This window comes from Rhinolophus sinicus, chromosome 4 (assembly GCF_057876585.1).
Source record: "Rhinolophus sinicus isolate RSI-liver-muscle chromosome 4, RSI-T2T, whole genome shotgun sequence".
Taxonomy (NCBI): Eukaryota; Metazoa; Chordata; class Mammalia; order Chiroptera; family Rhinolophidae; genus Rhinolophus; species Rhinolophus sinicus.
In genome coordinates this window covers 80,679,638-80,697,910 of record NC_142504.1, presented here as the reverse complement: position 1 = coordinate 80,697,910, position 18,273 = coordinate 80,679,638, and the positions used below count along the sequence as shown (strand labels likewise).

General features: G+C 45.8%; 1 protein-coding gene and 1 long non-coding RNA gene across 5 annotated transcripts in view; one reads left to right on the top strand and one right to left on the bottom strand.

The window, feature by feature from the left end:
- LOC141573153 (uncharacterized) overlaps positions 1-12,808 on the bottom strand; it is a 55,626-nt gene extending 42,818 nt beyond the window's left edge. The window contains exon 1 of the long non-coding RNA XR_012498773.2: positions 12,671-12,808. This is a non-coding gene — a long non-coding RNA (uncharacterized LOC141573153). The remainder of the gene's footprint in view (positions 1-12,670) is intronic.
- KCTD1 (potassium channel tetramerization domain containing 1) overlaps positions 1-18,273 on the top strand; it is a 168,580-nt gene that overhangs the window by 70,840 nt on the left and 79,467 nt on the right. The window contains exon 1 of one of the 4 annotated variants that reach the window (XM_074340209.2): positions 9,722-9,742. The exons of 1 other annotated variant lie outside the window; for it this stretch is intronic. Coding sequence is in view for 1 of the 3 variants with exons in the window: in XM_019741228.3 (XP_019596787.2) it covers positions 12,113-13,921 (1,809 nt within the window). In the remaining 2 variants the exon portion in view is untranslated. Of the gene's footprint in view, positions 1-9,721; positions 9,743-11,301; positions 11,767-11,803; positions 13,922-18,273 lie in introns of those variants that run through there. 2 more of the 4 variants (XM_074340208.2, XM_019741228.3) reach the window with 2 other exon arrangements.

Genomic DNA, 18,273 nt, shown 5'->3' with positions numbered 1-18,273 from the left:
CTGGGCCTTTAGGAGATAATTAGGTTCAATGACGTCTTAAGGGTGGGCCCTAATCCAACAGAACTGCTGTTCTTATAAGGAGACACCAGATATCTCTCTCTCTTTCCACACACAAATAGAGAAGAAGCCATGTGAGGATACAGAGAGAAGGCAGCTATCCACAAGCCAGGAGGAGAGGTCTCACCAGAAAACAACTCCGACAGAACCTTGATCTTGGACTTCCCGGCCCCCAGAACTGTGCAAAAATAAATTTTTGTTGTTTAATCCACCCAGTCTGTGGTATTTTCTTATGGCAGTCTAAGCTATTATGAAGGGAAAGACAATTCATACTTGGATGAAGATATGATAGATGGATTTAAAGCAAGTCTTTAGTTAGAATTGGTGCTTCAGTAGAAGTAGCAGGTACGAAGGAGTATGAAGGAGGAGAAGGAAGAGATGTTGTCCGGTTTTCAATCTTGGATAAAGGGTGAATTGCAGTGACTTTCACTGAGTCTGAAATTTGGGAGATGGACCTGGTCAAACATTGAAGGCATATTTTGGATTTCTTGGTTGTAAGCAAGAGAAATTTAAGTTATGGGTGGTTAACTATAGGGCTGCACGGGGACTATAATGGAAGTGGAACCTCACTGAAAACCAAGGTCAGGATTCTCGGAGCATCAGGCTTCCTGAAGGCCAGATTGGAATGTGAGTCTTGATGCAGAGCAGTGCCTGCCTCTGCCCACCACCCCCACCACCAAGGCTCTCAGCAGGAGCAGGACTCAGGAGCACAACTGGGCTGCCTCAGTGGCTCTGAAGACACGATGAAGAATGTTGGGAATTTATTTTTTGTTGTTGTTGTTTTTGTTGTTGTTGTTTTTGTTGTTGTTTTAAGGCGAGCACAGCTTAGAGTGGCCCATGCGGGGATCGAACTGGCAACTTGGTGTTATTAGCACCACACTCTAACCAACTGAGCTAACTGGTCACCCCCAAATGTTGGGAATTTAGATGAGGGCCAAGATTATGGGGAGATCAGACTTCTCACTACGACTGGTTGACTTAACTTTAGTCATAATTCCTAGAGAAACAGACTCAGGAGTTTAAATCCAAGCTTCTGATTAGCCTACAGACTGGTTTCCAATCAGTTAGGGCTGGTGGTCATGTGATGGAACTTGACATCTGTCCCTTCCTCAGTGGCTGTGAGCATCCACTGCCTTTCTAAGGCAGCATTCCTTAGAAGGTCTGGCAGTATAACTGAAATATCTAGAATGGAGGGTGGGAGTGGTAGGAAGATCATTATTGTGTATTTTTAGGCTTGTTAGGTACATTTGTAAAATATGCATAAATCATTTTAGTTCAGTATTTTTCAACAAGTGACCTCTACTTTACATTTATATTCTTTACTCATTTAATAAAAGGCCTTGGAGCTCATTCCACTCAGTACTCACAAACCTGCATTATACTTTGTATCTACAGCTACTATTCTCTTGAATAGATGAGACATTCTTTATTCACCATCCACCTCTAGAATTAGATTGGATCTGATGATGCTTTATTACAAATAATGCTTCAAGAACATCCTCAAACATTCTTCTTTGTGTGCAGCCTAGATTCCTAGAAATGAATTGCTGGGTTGAAAGGGATGTGCATTTTGCGTGCTGACAGCTACTGCCAAATTGTCCCCTAAACAGACTATCAATTTATACTTCTAGCAATAGAGGATGCATGTGCTTATTTTTTCATATTCATACAAATGTTTCTTAAACTATTCCCCTTTAGATTCTGCTGAAAGCTATGAATCCTTGTTCCAGGAAAATATACAGATGTACATATATAGAACATTTTGCACACAATTTCTGCAGCTTTACAGACCACTTGAATACCACCCAGGAACCCCAAGACTTTATATTAAGGACCCCTGAATACTCACAGATGTGTGTGAATGGGCCTCCCAGTCTAGAACAGTGGCTCTCAATCTTAGCTGCACATTTGAATCACCCAGAGAGCTTAGGAAAATCCCCATGCCCAGGCCACTTCCCAGATCAATTGGATCAGATTCTCTAGAGAAAGGACCTAGGCATCAGTATTTTTTGCAAGTTTTCCAGGTGATTCTAACATGCAGTCAATGGTAAGAATACTGCAGTTTAGGAGAGGCCTGTAGAAGGGTAAAAAGAAGTAATTAAGAGACAGAAAACCAGAGAGTGTACAAGTGGCTCTCAGGGGCCTCAGACATGGCTGCAGGCACTTTTGTTTTAAGGAGTCAGAGAGGGTGGGGATGGGGATCTGGCATCGATACACGTTTTCATTGGAAAAACATTCAAAACGCAAAAGTAGAGAGAATCCCACGTGACCTAAGTTAAACACTTTTTAGAATTTTACCTTATTTGCTCTCTTTCTTGGGGAGGGTGTGGCGAGTGCTAACATTTCTCCCTTATTCAGTGGCTTTGGTACTTTATAAAAGCTCCCCCTAGTGATTCTAAGGGGTGGTCAAGGTTGAGAGTCACTGTGCAGTGTGAAGCCTGGCAAACAGAAGGAAACCAGGGGTGAAGAGTAGAGGAAGAAAAGTCAAATGCAACCTGAGAACTTGCCACTTACCACCAAACGACAAAGGTCAGTGCCCCATCCTGTGGATGACACTGACAGTAGGGCCTGGCCATGAGGGTCAGAAGCAGTGATAGTTGGCTTCACACTGCAATGGTGGGAGGACGCTTCATGAAGAAACAGGAAGCTTCATGAAGCTAGGCATTAAAGAATCAACACAATTTGGGGGCGGGGGGGGGAGAGGAGACATGTTCTAGTCAGAAAGGAAGCTGGTTGTTAGGGCTGGTTCAAGCCTCCTCACAACTCCTCCATCACAGGCTCGGCCATAGTCATATGAAAGATTCCTTCCCCTGGTCCTACTGAATTGACTCAATGAGGCTCACTGGACTCCATGCTCTCAACCTCTATCCTCATCTTTCCTCCTTTCCTGGGCTGATTCTTCCCTTTGGATATGTTTATCTTTCTCCTAGGCCAGTGGTTTTCAAAGTGGAGTTCCAGGAACTAGCAGCATCACCATCACCTGAGAGATTGCACATTCGCAGGTCCCACTCTGGACCTGCTGCTTCAGACATCCTGGGGGCCCAGCACTGTGTTTTGACAAGCCCTCCAGGGGATTCTGATACACACTCAAGTTTGAGGATCAGTGTCCTGGGGACTCCCAGCCATGTTTCTGCCCTTTCCAGCACTGTTCCCTCTGGAGCCCACTCCCACAGAGGGCTGGATTCCTGTTAGAAAGATGCAATGAAGAACATTGGGAAATTAGATGGGGGCCAAGATGCCTGGGAATTTGCACTTGAAACTAAAGAAAGGAGCTGTGGTGACTTTTTGACCGGGGGAGGAAGAGTATTAAAATGGTGTTGGAGACCACATAACAGCACTTTAAGAATGCAAGTTGACCCCGATCCCCCTCAAAATTGTAGACAAAATTGTGCTTGTGCATCTTCTGAGGAAGAGGTTTCATAACTTTCATTCAATTTTCAAATAATTCATGGCCCCCAAATGATTTAGTAATCAATCACTGCTAGAGAGGAAACTATTTTATTGCTTGCTAAATTATATTAGCTTTTGAGGCACCGTTTCTCGGGGTGCGTTGTCAGATTAGTATGAAACTGTTTGAGCTGTGTGTTTAAAAAATGTACATTCTTGGGCTTGTACCTTAGACCTACTAAATCAGAATCTCTGGAGCTGGCCCCTAAGAATCTGCATTTTAAAAGAAGTTCCCTAGGTGACTCTGGTTGGTTCTGATGCACTCTCAAGTACACAAACCGCCTCAGGCTTTAATCTAAAAAGCCAATAATTCCAGGAAAGCTAAATTAATAGTGAATTTAGAAAGCATGTGAGCCACTAAAACATGGAGCTGAGGCACAAAAAGCCTTTCAATGACCAAAATACCACAGAACTGGGAACATTAGCCCGAGCAAACACTTGCCTGGCATTTCAGTGATCATCCATTTAAAGCTGTATTCTATATGCCTTACCATATGGACAGCAAAAAGGACCTGAATTGAGGTTCATTCCTCAAACTCTGACAGTTCAACTCAACTTCCTAGAGGTGAAGAAGAGATTAATGTGTTTTTTCTGTAGCAGATGGAAATAAGGTAACTACGAGAAAGGCAGAAGGCAAACTATTGACCACATGGACCTACTGAAATTTCACCCCTCCCTGGAGTCAGGCCAGGCGTGTTCCTGGAGAGAATCTTCGGCTCTTCCTGCCTCTTTGCATGTGCTTCGCAGAGTTTGCCAAAAATCCACTGATTACATATTTTGAATTATGGGTTTTGAAACATGTAGTACTTAAACAGTAAATCATGTGAGATGGAATTCATAGAAATACACTTGAATGTAAAGAGTGTTGTTTTTGTTTTTGTTTTCTCCTGGGCAGTGGAAATAGAACTGAAGGACTTGTCTGGTTAAGAAAATATGTGCTCTAGAGTCCCACCCTCAGTAGCTGTGTGATGTTGGGCAAGTTATTTAATCTCTCAGGGTTTCTACTCATCTGGAAAAGAGGAACAATCCTCACACATACTCATGAGAATGACTTAAGAGTGTTAACATAAAAGACCAGACCCGCAGCAAGTACTCACTAAATGTTAACAAGTAAGAAATATGGTGCATATATATATATATATATATATGCACCAGATTTCTATACTTTCCAAACCTTCTGCAATGAAGACTGACTTCTTTTATAATCAGAAAAGAATGATAAACCACAGCTTTCCTTGTTTTTCTTTTTATGTTTTAGGGACTAAGACATAAAGAGAGAAAAGATAGGAAAACAAATAGATGCAATCACTGTCAAGGGAGTCTGTTTTTATTTGGAGTAATGACAACATGTGACCCTCAGGGTACCCTAATCAAAGCAAAGACTGTAGGAAGAGTAAACATAAAAAATTATGAGTGCTATTGGTATCAACCGTGCCCTGGCTTTGCACATTTAGATCCCAAAATAGAGGGGATAGGTCACAATGTGTCCTGCTCTCTGCCCCACTCCAAGGCTGTCCTCTTCCATCAGGTACAAAGCCTGGATCTCCGGCATCAAATTAAAGAAATAGAACAAACCCATCCCAGGGCTTCTTTAAATATTCAGATAAACCCATGTGCCCCTACCAGTTAAATTAAGCTTTCCTAAGAAAAAGTAAGTCAATTAGTTCAAAATGTGGGTTAGTGCTTCTGGGTATTTAAAAGGGGATTTTTTTTTTTTTTCTGTTTTAGTTCATTTAGAAACATAGCCACGGGGCAGGTACATACCCACTCGTCAGTACATCCTGTGAATTGCCACGATATACCTAGATACTAATTTCTGATATCTAGAGCTTCAAAATCTGGTCCTTAAGCTTTCTCAAAGTCATGAAGATATTGAAACAGGAGATTTAAAATGGATCTTATTTTGCCCTTTTATCTTCACCATCATTTATCGCTATTCATCAAAGAGCACTTGACATTGCTATACAACACGACTCTCCCTAATTGAACTTCCTCCTTCCTTCATCCAACAAATACTTACAATCTAAACTTTTGTAAACAAAGCTAGGTCTCCAAGGCATTGTGAAATGTAGTTCTAGAGCACACTGTGTGATGTGTACTGTAAAACTCATTTGTTAAAGTTATCTAGATGCAATAAACCAAACTTTACCAAAATACAAATAAGATATTCCTTAAGAAGATGAATTTCCAGAAACAAATTTCTGGGTCATAGAATGTGAATGTTTTTATGGTTTTTGAGATGTTGCCTATTGCTTTCTTAAAAGGCTACCTTACTTGATACTGACAACAAAAAAAATATACGAGAATAGCATTTTCATACCATTATTCGAATATAAAGTGTTGGGTTTTTTTTACATTTTTGTTGTTTGTTTTATTTGCTTTTACTAACTTAATAGGCTTTAAAAAAATGTAGCGGGTAGTTTCAGGAATATTTTATGTTCTGAGACAATTGTAAGAGTCTCCTCCATTATTTAAAATATATGTATTTGTTACATGACATTAGCACATATCTTTATTTCCTTTCCCATCTTAATTAGTATTGTAATGGCATTGAAATAAATGCTCTTTAATAATAGGACTAACATCTGCTTTAATACCACATACCCTTTAAAAATACATGACAAGGAGATAAAGAAACCATTATCATTATTAATTTTACATTTAACTTTGACAGCCTTCACATTTGACTTCTTTACTAACCAAGTAAAGTTTCATTATCAGAATATTATAACAAAGAGAGATAGCACACTTTTAAGCTACACGAAAACACAATTGACTTAGGAAAACTACATTCCCCTCACACATTACTTGTTTTCAAAACACCTAGGCGAGTGGGTAGGTGATTATTAGGTAAAAAGATCAAGAATTATAGTTATCAGGTAGCAATAAGAAACTGAAAATTCTACTCTTGTCAATCACTGTGTTAAGTTCAAGCTGACCTGTTTTTTAACAAAGCATCAAAGATAAAAATAGGTATTACCCTCCTTGCCCCCAGGAGATTTAGGCAGAACAGCCCAGGATTTTAGTAGAAAACACCTCTAGTCTGGTTGGGTTTGTGGGTATTCCTTTTGCCTCTAAACTCTTTACTGTCATTCTTTTAAGACACAAATGGGTCCCTACTTCCAATAGTCCAGGAAAACAGTACCAGTGTTTTCAGGTGCCAAGTGACAAAGGTGACACTCTTTCTTAGGCCATTTCTGCTGTGCTCACAAGTCTAAGGCCTTATCTTAGTACTATTCTGGCTTTCCAAGATTCCCAAATCAAATGACATACAGAACTATTTTAAAGATGGCAAATAGTTCCCTTGTTTTGTTGTTGTTGTTGTTGTTGTTTTATTTTTTCATTCTTTGGTTCCTAGAAGCTGAATGTGGTTGGGTAAGTGGCTCAAGCGTGAGATATGGAGCCAAACTTTCCTGCCTTACCTGGGAGGGTAGTCTGGGAGACCTTGGGCAAATGCCTTAAACTTTGTGAGCCTTCTGGCCTTGGGTTGCTTGTTTATAATCAAGCCTGGAAAATACTAGAGCCTTAAAAAGGAAAGGCTAACAATTGGATGCTTACTAATGTTCCAGACACTATATTACGTCCTTTACTCATATTAACCCTTTTAATTCTCACAACAATCCTATGATGTAGGGGTTCTTATTATCATCCAGATAATAAAATAATGAGAGAAGTGAGATATAAAAGAGGGTGGCGGGTAAGACCAAACAAGGAGTCAAACCCAGGCAGTCTGGTTTCAAGGACGGCTTTTAACCAGTCTGCAACATACCTTTTGTGGACATACCTTTCCACGTCCAAGGCTCTCTCTCCACACATAAACATCTGTAGGTTTATTGAGTGTCTACTGTGTGCCAGCTCTCTGCTAAAATATGCTAAGGAACTGTACTGGAAATGAATCAGAGGTGCAGTAATAAATAAGACACAGTTTCTGTTCTTGTGGAGTTTTGTTTACTTCCACTTTGTAGAATTAGATTACATAGGTTTTGTTGTCATCTGAGTTCAGAAAAACTACTCAAGATGGTCTTCAACTGTATTGAACAATTTAGTACTGAAACTCTGAAACAAAGATATGTCATAATAGCTTCAATTGGAATTCGTATTTTACCTCCAAAATACTTTATGAATCTTTCAGTGATCAAGAGAGCCTGACTTAAAGGTAATGAACTAAAAACAAGTTATAAACTAAAAAGGGACTTAAAGTGATGAACTAAATGCTTTTTCCCCACAACCCACTCAATTCCTTGAATTTATCAGTTTAAATCCTCCCCTACCCACCTCTCTTAGTACATAGATACCTCCATTCCCTGGTCACTCACTCTGTTTCTGCAATAATTTCCTACAGTGTGTACTACTAGAAAGAGAATTCACGGTAGGGAAATATAAACCAAAGCAGTCATCACATTCATTTTCACTTGCAAACAATAATGTTGCCTTGTTCTGATTTTGTTCTGAGTTTTTTCTATTTTAAAAAAATTTTTTTAAGTTTATTGGGATGACAATGGTTAGTAAAGTTATATAGGTTTCAGGTGTACAATTCTGTAATACATCATCTATACATCACATCGTGTGTTCACCACCCAGTCAGTTCTTCTTCCATCACCATATATTTGTCCAAGAATTTTGGTAGCTTCCTGATTTTTAAGATAGAAATTCAGATCCATGATATTTTAGGTTTTTCACACACACACACAAAGTTTCTTGCTAAATATAGGATTTCACTAAACACAGATCCTGTTCATTCATTTGTTCAAGGTAAACAACTGGAGTGCTCACCAGGTCCCAGGTACCAGCCTAAACCACAAAGGTATATTGGTTTAGTACAGGAAACAGGCAGATGAAAAGCAACTGTATCAATTACATAACAGATAATACTCAGAAGATTGGAAGCCAAAAGGAGAAAGAACTGAATGTTTCTTGAGAGCATAACCTTTAATAAATTGTGAACCTGAAAATGGGAGTAGGTGGGTTATAAACTGAGGACGAAACATTTGCAGTTTTTCTTTCCAAAATAGCCATGTCACTACTTTCAAGTAATCTAAGAAATGAAGAAACACACATATATAATGGCTACTTTATAATGACGAAAGAGACAAAAAATGTGCAGCATCCTGTTGAAATTGTAAACATCTTAGCATAGCTTAAAGACTTCTGAGAGTTAAAAAAAATTCAATAAATGTTCCATACAGTACTGGAATTGTTTTTTATACAAAGAAGCTTTGCATTCTGCACAAGAAATAAAGAAAGCTTCCTTACAAAGGTGTGACTGGCAGCTGTCAGTTAAGTGGTGGGCTGAATGGACTTCATGATAGGGCAGAATCAAAGTGAAGGAATCCTGGATGGGGTTGATAGGCAGAAGTCAACCAATGGTGCCTCTCTAATAAAATAAGAAGAAAGCTTTTTGTGATTTCTTTTAGTTTGGAATTGAGTTTATGGAACCACAGGATGTTTTCAAGGGATCACTTATTAAACCTTTATGAACTCAACTGTAATTTTGTATTGTGTTTTAAAAATTAAGCAACTTTTTTTTTTTTGGTCGGAGAACTGCTTTTTTTTTTTTTTTTCCCCCTGAGTGTTCTTCCTGGTAAATACTGTAGGTATTAATCTGAAGAGGTCTTTCCCAATATTTGATGAAGTATCATCATGAGCAAAGAATTTTGGTAGCGTTGCAGGAGGTGGTGCCACGAAACAGATTCACAGTCGCCCTATAATCAGGCCGAGGCACACTTTCCAAGGTGCTTTTTTCGTATCTAACGTAAGCGGAGGTCCCGCCGGTGGTTTGCAAACTGTTCAGGCTGCATCTGAAACTGTTGTTTTTCCAAGTCCGTTAAAAAGTTACTATGCTTGGGGTTTTCTTGTTCTGCTATTCCCCACCCCCGCCCCCTGACTTTTTCCAGTGGAGACCTGCCCTGGGGGTTATTTTGTCCTGGGAGCACAAAACTATTTTCTTTTCTGGAAATAAGTTGACGTCAACTGGGAGCTGTTTTTGGTTGCTTTGTTTCCCGGAGCGTCCAACCCAGCACACCGCCTCCGGCAAACTGCGAGCAATTCAAAGCAGCTCTCGGGGCAGGGAGGGAGCTGGGGGACGGAGGGACTCCCACTGCCCGCGGAAGTGGGGAGACCCGGGGAGCGGCTTCAAACTCCTGGGCTGGAGCGTGGGCCTGAGTCCCCAGGCGGAGCTGGGAGCACAGCCCCTTGGTTCACTGCGCTCGCGGTGAGGGCCGCGGGGGAGCAGCCCCTGGTAGGTAACTTGACTGGCGCCCACCGGAGTTCTCTCGCTGAAATTCTCGCCCTAGCGTTCCGGCGGCCAGAAAACCTAGGCGCATCCCGGGACAAAGGGCCAGCCCTCCAGAACTATCCGTGTGCGACTGGTGTGTGCCAGCTCGTGTGCGCGGGTCCGCATGTGTAACTTAGCTGCCTACTGCCCTGGGCTCCGGGGGGGAAAAAACAAAACAAAACACGCCTTTCTACATATTTTGAGGGGTGCGGTGGGCAGTGCAGTTTGAACAAAGCCGCTGCACCTTGGGGACGATTCCCGAGGAGTGTGACCTCCGGATTCCTCGCCTCGCGTGATGGTTTTCTGCGCAGAGCAGTAGGGAGTCTGTGTGTGTGTGTGTGTGTGTTTCCCCGAGGAGCAGGAGGGGGCCCGCGAGGCAGGGACTTGCTGTAACTTGTTCTCACCTGGCGTTGTTTCCCCAACGCTCCTCGGCGTCCAAGGCCTGGAGGCATGCGGAGGGCGAGGACTGATAGCTGGGGAACACACCATCAACTCCCACTTAGACGCCCACGCGGCCCGGAGACCTGTCCTCCTTCCTCCCTTTTTTTAAAAAAAATTACAAATTGACGGATGCGTTTCTATTGATGCGTAAAATTATAAACTGCTGGAAAGCAAGACAGGGCCGGGGAGAGGGAAATGGACATTTGACAAGACTCCCACAGACGAACTGCAGAGAATTCGGACTGGGAGACAAATCCGAGGACGCACACGTGCTGGCAAGGCTGCCTCCCAGAAGGGCCGCCCGGCCCGGGGTCGCGCTGTTGGGACCTGACTCCATCGGTTCCCCTAGTCTCTGAGGCTCGGAGCTGGCCCGCGCGCCAGGCTGCCCGAAAGAGGAGAAAGTTAGGATGCAGTGCGAGCTCCGGAGGTGGCCGGGCTGTGCCGCCAAGTAAACAGCCGAGATCTCTGGCGTCTCTGGGGACGCTGCCCCTGGGCCCGCAGAGCAGGAGGCGGCGACGCGAGGACGCGCGCAGAGCCTGGGCGCGCCGGAGGCGGGCGTTTGGCTGGAAGTGGGACAGTGTCTCCTATGGGAAAGCGGGACCCGGCGAGCTCTTTGGCTGCTTTTCCAGTTTCGGAGGTGCCCGCCCCCGCGCGCCGGAGGCAGCGCAGCCCGGAGGGCGAACGAATGGCGGTTGGCAAACTTGGAACGAGAGAGCGCTGGTGATCCGAATTGCCGGAATTGTGACGGCAGCGGGGGCGGCCGAGACCCAAGTTCACTTTTTCCGCCCGCCCGCCTCGCGGGCCTTAGGGACCGGCATTGCTCTAGCTCCTACCAGGTGGAGCGCCTCGCTAGAGGGAGTTGTGTGAATTTGCTCCGAGGCAGGGCGGGCGATGGCCTGGGCGGGTGGGGAGGGGTCCCTGGGGTCCCGAGAGCCTCTCCCCGCGTCTCCCCTCCCACCCGCCCCTCCCAAGTCTTTCTTTCTCGCTCCTTCCCCAGGCTGGCTGGACCCGCGCGGACTTGCCCCAAACCTACGGGGAGCGCCCCAGGTCTTTAATGACAGCTTAAAAGTGGCTGTTGGATAAGTCGAAAGGGAAGAGGCTGAGGTGGGGCGTGTTTCGCTCCTTTGCAAGAGTCGGAAAGGGAGCTGGGAGCTGTGCGGCTGGCCCCAGGCCCCCGCGCCTCGCCGCCAGCAAGTAGGTGGGGGAGCCGCCGCCGCCGCCAGCCCAATCCCGCTCCCAAGCCTCGCCCGCTGCGCCCTGGCCGCGGGCGCAGAGAGGGTGCGGGGCCTCGCAGTGCCTCCTCCACCCTGCTCATTAACCTGCCTGCTCCACTCCGCTCCGGGCGGCCACAGACACGGGCTTCTCAAAGCAACACCCGAGGCCCGCCAGGCGCAGCCGCCTCCCTGAACCCCCGGCTCCGGGGGGCAATGAAGGGGCGGTGGAAGGGGCACTGCTCCTCGGGCATTACTTAGAGAAGCGAGACCGCCCCGCCCTCCCGCCGGCCCACCCTCTCTCCCGCCCGGGCCCGCGCGCCACTCAGCCAGAGGGTAAGTTGGGAGTGTTTCACCCCCACCGACAGCTCTCCCTCCCGCCCCCCCTTTTTTTTCCCTTCCAAGTTTTCTTAGGAGTGGGGAGAGGGATGGGGGAGGAAGAGGGTCCAGCCAGCCTCCGTCCTTACCCTCTCCCTGCCTAACTTCTTCCCGCCTCCCCTCCATCCCCTGCGCGTCGCTGCCCCTCTGGAGCAGCGCTCCGAACTGACAATTGGAGCGCGGCTCCTTTAAGAGCCCGGCTTTGCCTCCCGGTAGCTGAAGGTCATTAAACACAAAAGCTCTCAGCGCTGCGGTCCAATATAGCGCATGCGCCCTGCCCGAGGACTGGCAGAGAGACGGCAATATGGCGAGAATGCCTGGCAGCGGGGACTGTAACACCAGCGCGGGCGGCAGCGCCAGCGCCGCCGCCGCTGCCGCCGCCGAGAACAATGGGGAGCGGGGCGAGGGCGAGCGCGGAGCGGGGGGCCGCGGCCGCCGCCACGGCCGCCCGCACTACTGCAGCGCGGGAGAGGAGGAGGAAGAGGAGGAGGAAGAGGAGGACGACGAGATCCAAGAGGTGCAGATAACGGGGGACGAGGAGGAGGAGGACGGAGGTGGGGGGCTGGAGGAGGACGAGGAGGAGGAGGAAGAGATGGGGCTGGACTGGGATGAGCCCCTGGAGCCCGAGGACTCGGCCGGGGAGGAGCTGGAGCCCGAGCCGGTCCATATGATCAATATGGACCAGAGCGCCGCGCTGGAGCCCGAGGCGCCGCCGCGACTGCTGGCGCCCCGGGCCCGCGGTGGGCCGCCCGGGGACGGCGCCGAGCTGGACCCCGACGTGCTGCAGCGCCCCGAGCGGGCCCGGCTGAGCGAGAACACCCGGCTGGCCACCCGCTACGCCGTGCGCATCTTCCGGGAGTACCTGAGCGAGAAGGCGCAGAGCCCGGACTTCGAGACCATGGACAAGGGGGCGCTGTGTCGCGTGCTGCGCTCCTTCTACGCCGAGGCCCGCTCCAAAAGCGGCCAGCTCTACAGCAAGTCCTCGCTCATCAGCATCCGCAGCTCCCTCAACCGCTACCTCAACGAGCCCCCGTACTGCCGCACGCTCGACCTCACCAAGGACCCGGAGCTGCGCAGCGCCAACCTGACGCTGGCCGCAGTCATCCGCAAGCTTGAGGAGCAGGGCGCCGGGCCGGTGGTGCAGAAGCAAGCCATCACGCGCGCGGACCTGCGCAAGCTCTACACCTCCAGCGTCTTCAGCACCAACACGCCCTTCGGGCTGCTCAACAAGGTCTGGTTCGAGACGTGCATGTACTTCTGCACGCGCGGCCGCGAGAACCAGCGCGAGCTGGAGGAAGACTCTTTTGGGCTGGCCATGGATGAGGACGGCCGCAAGTTCGTCTACTTTAAGTCCCTCGGGCCCTACCACAAGTCGCGCTCGTCGTCGTGGAGCAAGAAGCGCGCCGAAAGCAGCGACGAGGAGAACTTGCCCCGCATGTACGAGACCGGCACCGAGTTCTGCCCCTACGCCAGCTTCGTGAAGTACCTATCGAAGCGCAACCCCCTCTGCAAGGCGTTCTTCCAGCGGCCCCGGGACCACTGCAGCGAGGGCGATGTGACCTGGTACGAGAACAAAGCCATCGGCAAGAACTTGCTGGGCACCAGGATGCAGATGCTCTCCAAGGCGGCCAAGCTCTCTAAGACCTACACCAACCACTGCATCGGCGCCGTCTCCATCGCCACGCTCAACAGCATCGCGGGCATCGGCACCAAACTGGGCTCGCCCCCCCCGCAGGGCTGCTATGCCGAGGCTCTGAATGGGGCGGCTCGACACCACTCCCACCACCCCCCTACACATCCCTCCCACCACCACCGCCCCCAGCCGCCCTCGCTGGGGAACACCTATATCCTCCCCAAAGACAGCCAGATCGGGCCCGACGTTAAATCCGAGGCTGCGCCCAAGCGCGCCCTGTACGAGTCGGTGTTCGGGTCGGGGGAAATCTGCGGTCCCTCTTCCCCCAAAAGACTTTGTATCCGCCCCTCGGAGCCTGTGGATGCGGTGGTGGTGGTTTCCGTGAAACACGACCCCCTGCCTCTTCTTCCAGAAGCCAATGGGCACAGAAGCACCAATTCTCCCACAGTAGTTTCACCTGCCATTGTTTCCCCCACCCAGGTAACCAAACTAAACTCTATGCATGAAATGTTTCTGTGGTACCACTTCGGGACTAACTTGTGCTAATGCAGGTCTGGGTTTGGGGGAAGTTTGAAAAAGTAGCAAATATACTGAATCGGATTCGCTTTCACCCTTAGCAACTTAACTCTCTTGGTGCTTTTCAGAAAAGTTTACTCCTCACCTTAAAAGATGTGAGAGGGCAAGCGCCCTAACAATCACGGCTGCGCAGTAACGCTAAAATCTTCAAAGTTCGCAGAACAAGAAGGGTTAGCTCAGCCCTTGCAGCCTCTCTCCATTGAATGCATGAGTTTTATAAAGCAAAGAGTGCAGGAATAGGGCACATATAAAGGAAGCAGTTACTTAAAATATATTTGAATAAAGTAACCATTAAAATACTCTGTTACATATTCACCATAATTTATGAAGTTAGAAAAGCAGTTATAAGTTATTAAATAGAAAACATGCCAATTCCACTTCCTGTAAGGGGGCGGGGAGTGGGGAGACTGGCAGTTGAGTGCCAGTAACATGTAGTTGAATGTAAAGTTATTTTGGGGGAAGCTTCCATAAACTAAGTCAGTTGTTAACATTAGATGGAAAGGGTATCTGCCCTACCAGCCAGGCTCCAAACTAGAGCATGCCCTGTAGTGCCCAGCACTGTGGGCACTGAACATTGCTGTCTTCTCTTAGCCCTACAGAGCTCACCATCTAGGGGGCAGATAAGACTTAGGAATATAGGTAATTAAGACAAACAGCACAGGAGTGTGGCAAGAACAAGTAAGAATAGTAGCTCAGAAGCTGAGGCACCTTGGGCAAATCAGTTCACCTCTCTGGGCTTCAGTGTCCTCATCAAAGATGAGGGAACTTGTTTCAACATTAAAATTAGTTTATTCTGAGCAGTATCAAATTCTAGGTCTAGACTGAGGGCTTAAGTGGATGCTTCATCTTTTGGATACTCTAGGAGCCAGAAACCAGAGGTTTTGGGGGAGTATGCTCTGTTCTGCAGGCAGGAGTAGCCACTGGAGGTTTTACAATTGTGACCTCCCTGCCATCAAGCAGAAGTAGGAATTTCAGCTGTAAGTCTGGAGGTGTAGTGCAGTCCCTTCAAGGAACAGATGTCAGGTACCTCTGTGCTTTTTCCAAAGTGGAAATTCCAGTTCTGGACAAACTGACCCTTTCAAACGTTTACCAGCTAATCAGCAAGCCTCAAGGCCAACTGAGAAAGGGGCTGTGAATGGTAATATAAACACCAAAGTTCTCTAAAATACACAAGACCTGTAGGCTTTGTGTCTTCCTTTCTGTACTTCTAGTGTGTGTAGTACATTTCTGACAGACCAGGAGATTGCTTTAGGGAGTTAAAAGGGTGAAGAGGAAAATTTTTTCTCTTCTTTGGAGAATTTGGGTTTGTTTTTTCTTTTGAAAGCAAAAATATTCACATTCTTTTGCTAAAGTAAAAACCCTTAAAATGTCGGTTCAGAATAGCATCTGATTAAGAATTAAAAGCCTAAGAAAGTTTATTAAAGTATATATCTACTTAGAATAACAATGAAACAGTTTGTCAACTGGCATCTATCTGTCTGCTAGTTTCTTGACACTAGTGTTACATAGAATCATGACTTAAAGTCTACAAAATGATTGTGGGTTTGTTTTGTTGGTTTTGTTTTGTTCTAAGTAATGCCATCACTTTGTCTCAGTTTTATTTTAACTGAATGAGATAAATCAGTCCTATAAACCTGAATGCTGATTCTTTTATTATTTTTTTGAGTTGTCAGTTAACTCCCAAGCTAAATATAGATTTGAGTGTCCATATGTTGGTTACATTATTATTGTAGCTCTCAAAGGTTATCTTAGCTAAGTCCCCTGTAAAAAAATACTACAAAAAGTTGTTCTCTTTGCACCTATTTAATAGCAAGCTTTTCGCTTAATGTTAGAGTTAATGTTTTCAGTTAATGTTAGAGTAAATTTTTCCCCCTTCTTCTGCCTTCCCACCCCCACACTCTGGTTCAAACTGTTGTTTCTCAAGTCTAGTTGTGTAGGACACAGCTGCCTGGCCCATGCTGGTATTATGAGGCTTGTGCTCCGCCAGCTGAGGCAGTCATTCGCCTATCCGTTGGTTGGCCACTCACAGTAGCTCTTGCCTGCTGCCAGCTGCTCACGATGGCTGCTGGCCACTCACGGCAGCACACAGTAGCCCACGATGGCCACTGGCCGTTCCTGGCAACCCCTGGCAGCCCACAGCAGCTTAGCTCCAGGGAGAGCTGTTGTTCACAATCTTAGCTGTAGAGGGCACAGCTCACTGCCCCATGTGGGAATCGAACCAGCGACCGTGGCATTAAGAGCATGGCGTTCCAACCACCTGAGCCACCAGGCTGGCCCGGTAAATTTTTTTTTTTTTTAATCAGCATTCAGAAGGTTACAGGAACTCTTTGGTAACTCCTGTAGAACTCACTTTATGAAATGTGAGCATTCTAATTATGAAACAAATGTTTAAGTAGAAAGCTGATATTAAACTTTTTGTTCCTATATTTACTAAAGTCACTGTAACAACTGAGGTCCAGGGCATTTCCTGGGGATTAATGGCTGGGGTTACTGTCCCAGGGCATTGCCCTGCGTTGTCAATTCCTCTAGCTGGACATTAATCCCCAGGAAATGCCACGTATATGTCAAGTTTCAGTCATTATTACTTAATTATAAACATAGGTTATCTACCCTTAATTTTGACTGGACCTCATCAAAGTGGTGTGACACTGAATTCCACTATTGATCATATTATTCTAGACTTCTTGATAACACAGTCACACCGTGATGGTTCTAATATCGCAAGTTTCTCAAAAAATGAGGAGCCTGTTACTTCAAATGCATTGACTCTTTACTTTTTGAGGGTGTTAATAAGTGTGTCATTTATGGGACGGATTTAAAAATGAATGCACTCAAGGATTAACAGATATTATGGAATTTGTGTTTTTACTCATGTGATGTATGTGGCTTTTGTTTTTGGGGGTAGAGATGGTTGCTTTAATTGATTCACTTTTTAATTCTCTTGAATGGCTTTCAAAGTAAAGGGTGGTTTTAGTTCCCTTTTTCCTCATGTTGCTGTTGTGATCTAAGATGATCCAGTTATTAGTGCAACAGGAGGAGATCATTTTAAGAGGTGTAGTAGGCCTATCCTACATCTTCATAGCTAGCCTCTTTGCATGAAAATGCAGCATTTTGCCTGCCTCAGAGAATAGTACTTCAGCTTAGCTAGGTAGGTGATAGAGATTTGTAACTTTGGTTTTTATCATTTACACAAAAGGAGAATGCTATATTTTATTGGAATTTAGGTTCTAAATATCATAGTTTGTTACTTTAAGTTTTTATAGATTGTGCCTCTTTCCAGTACCAAACAAAAATGTGAAAATTGGGGTGGCCGGGTAGCTCAGTTGGTTAGAGCATGGTGCTAGTAACACCAAGGTTGCCAATTTGATCCCCGCATGGGCCACTGTGAGCTGCACCGTCTTTAAAAAAAAAAAAAAAGTGAAAATTAGCTCCCTAAAATACACATAGAAGCATTAGTAAGCTAGTGACAAAGCTGCAAGTAATTCACTTCCTTGACCCTAACCCAGATTATTTCCAGATATACTCTGTAAGTAGGAAATCTATTAGTGGAAAGATTCTGGAGTCAGTGGTGCACATCCATTGTTTCTGTTTCATTGTCTTCACTGGGGAGTCAGAGTTGGTCCTTAACAGTTTCCAAGCTGACAATTGGAGCAGCTTCCCTGTGGGGCACACAGAGTTGTTCATGACCTTGCTTTCAGGGGAAGCCAGATGCTGATAGCACTAAGTAACCAGCTTTCATTCAGATTCCGGTGCTGCAGTGTGGGAAGGGAGAAGGAATACTGTATCTCTCTATTAGGTTGATGCGAAAGTAATTGCGGTTTTTGCAATTATTTTTAACCTTTTAAACCGCAATTACTTTTGCACCAACCTAATAATAGAAAAAAAAACATGCGTTTTATGTATTATTGAAATAATCGCCAGTCTTATTCTGCATTTGGAGACTAGGAGGATGGATACTCTTTTCTGCGTAAAGATGGATACAAACTATAAATGTGAATGGAGTAGTGTGTTTAACAGCTACAGCAGTTGTGAGAAAACATTTTTTTGCAATGGTTATCTGAAGTTATTAGGATTAACTGCTCTGTTCAAAATGGATGTTTTCCTGATTTTTAATGTTATTGTGTGGCTAAATTCCTTTTTCTGCTGCAGGAATGTTTGCTCTCCTTTATGGAAAGTTCAAATTGGTGGAGAAACTAAATGTCATTAACATTAACTATGTAACTTTTTTCATTCATTCAGGAAACAATTACTGAGCA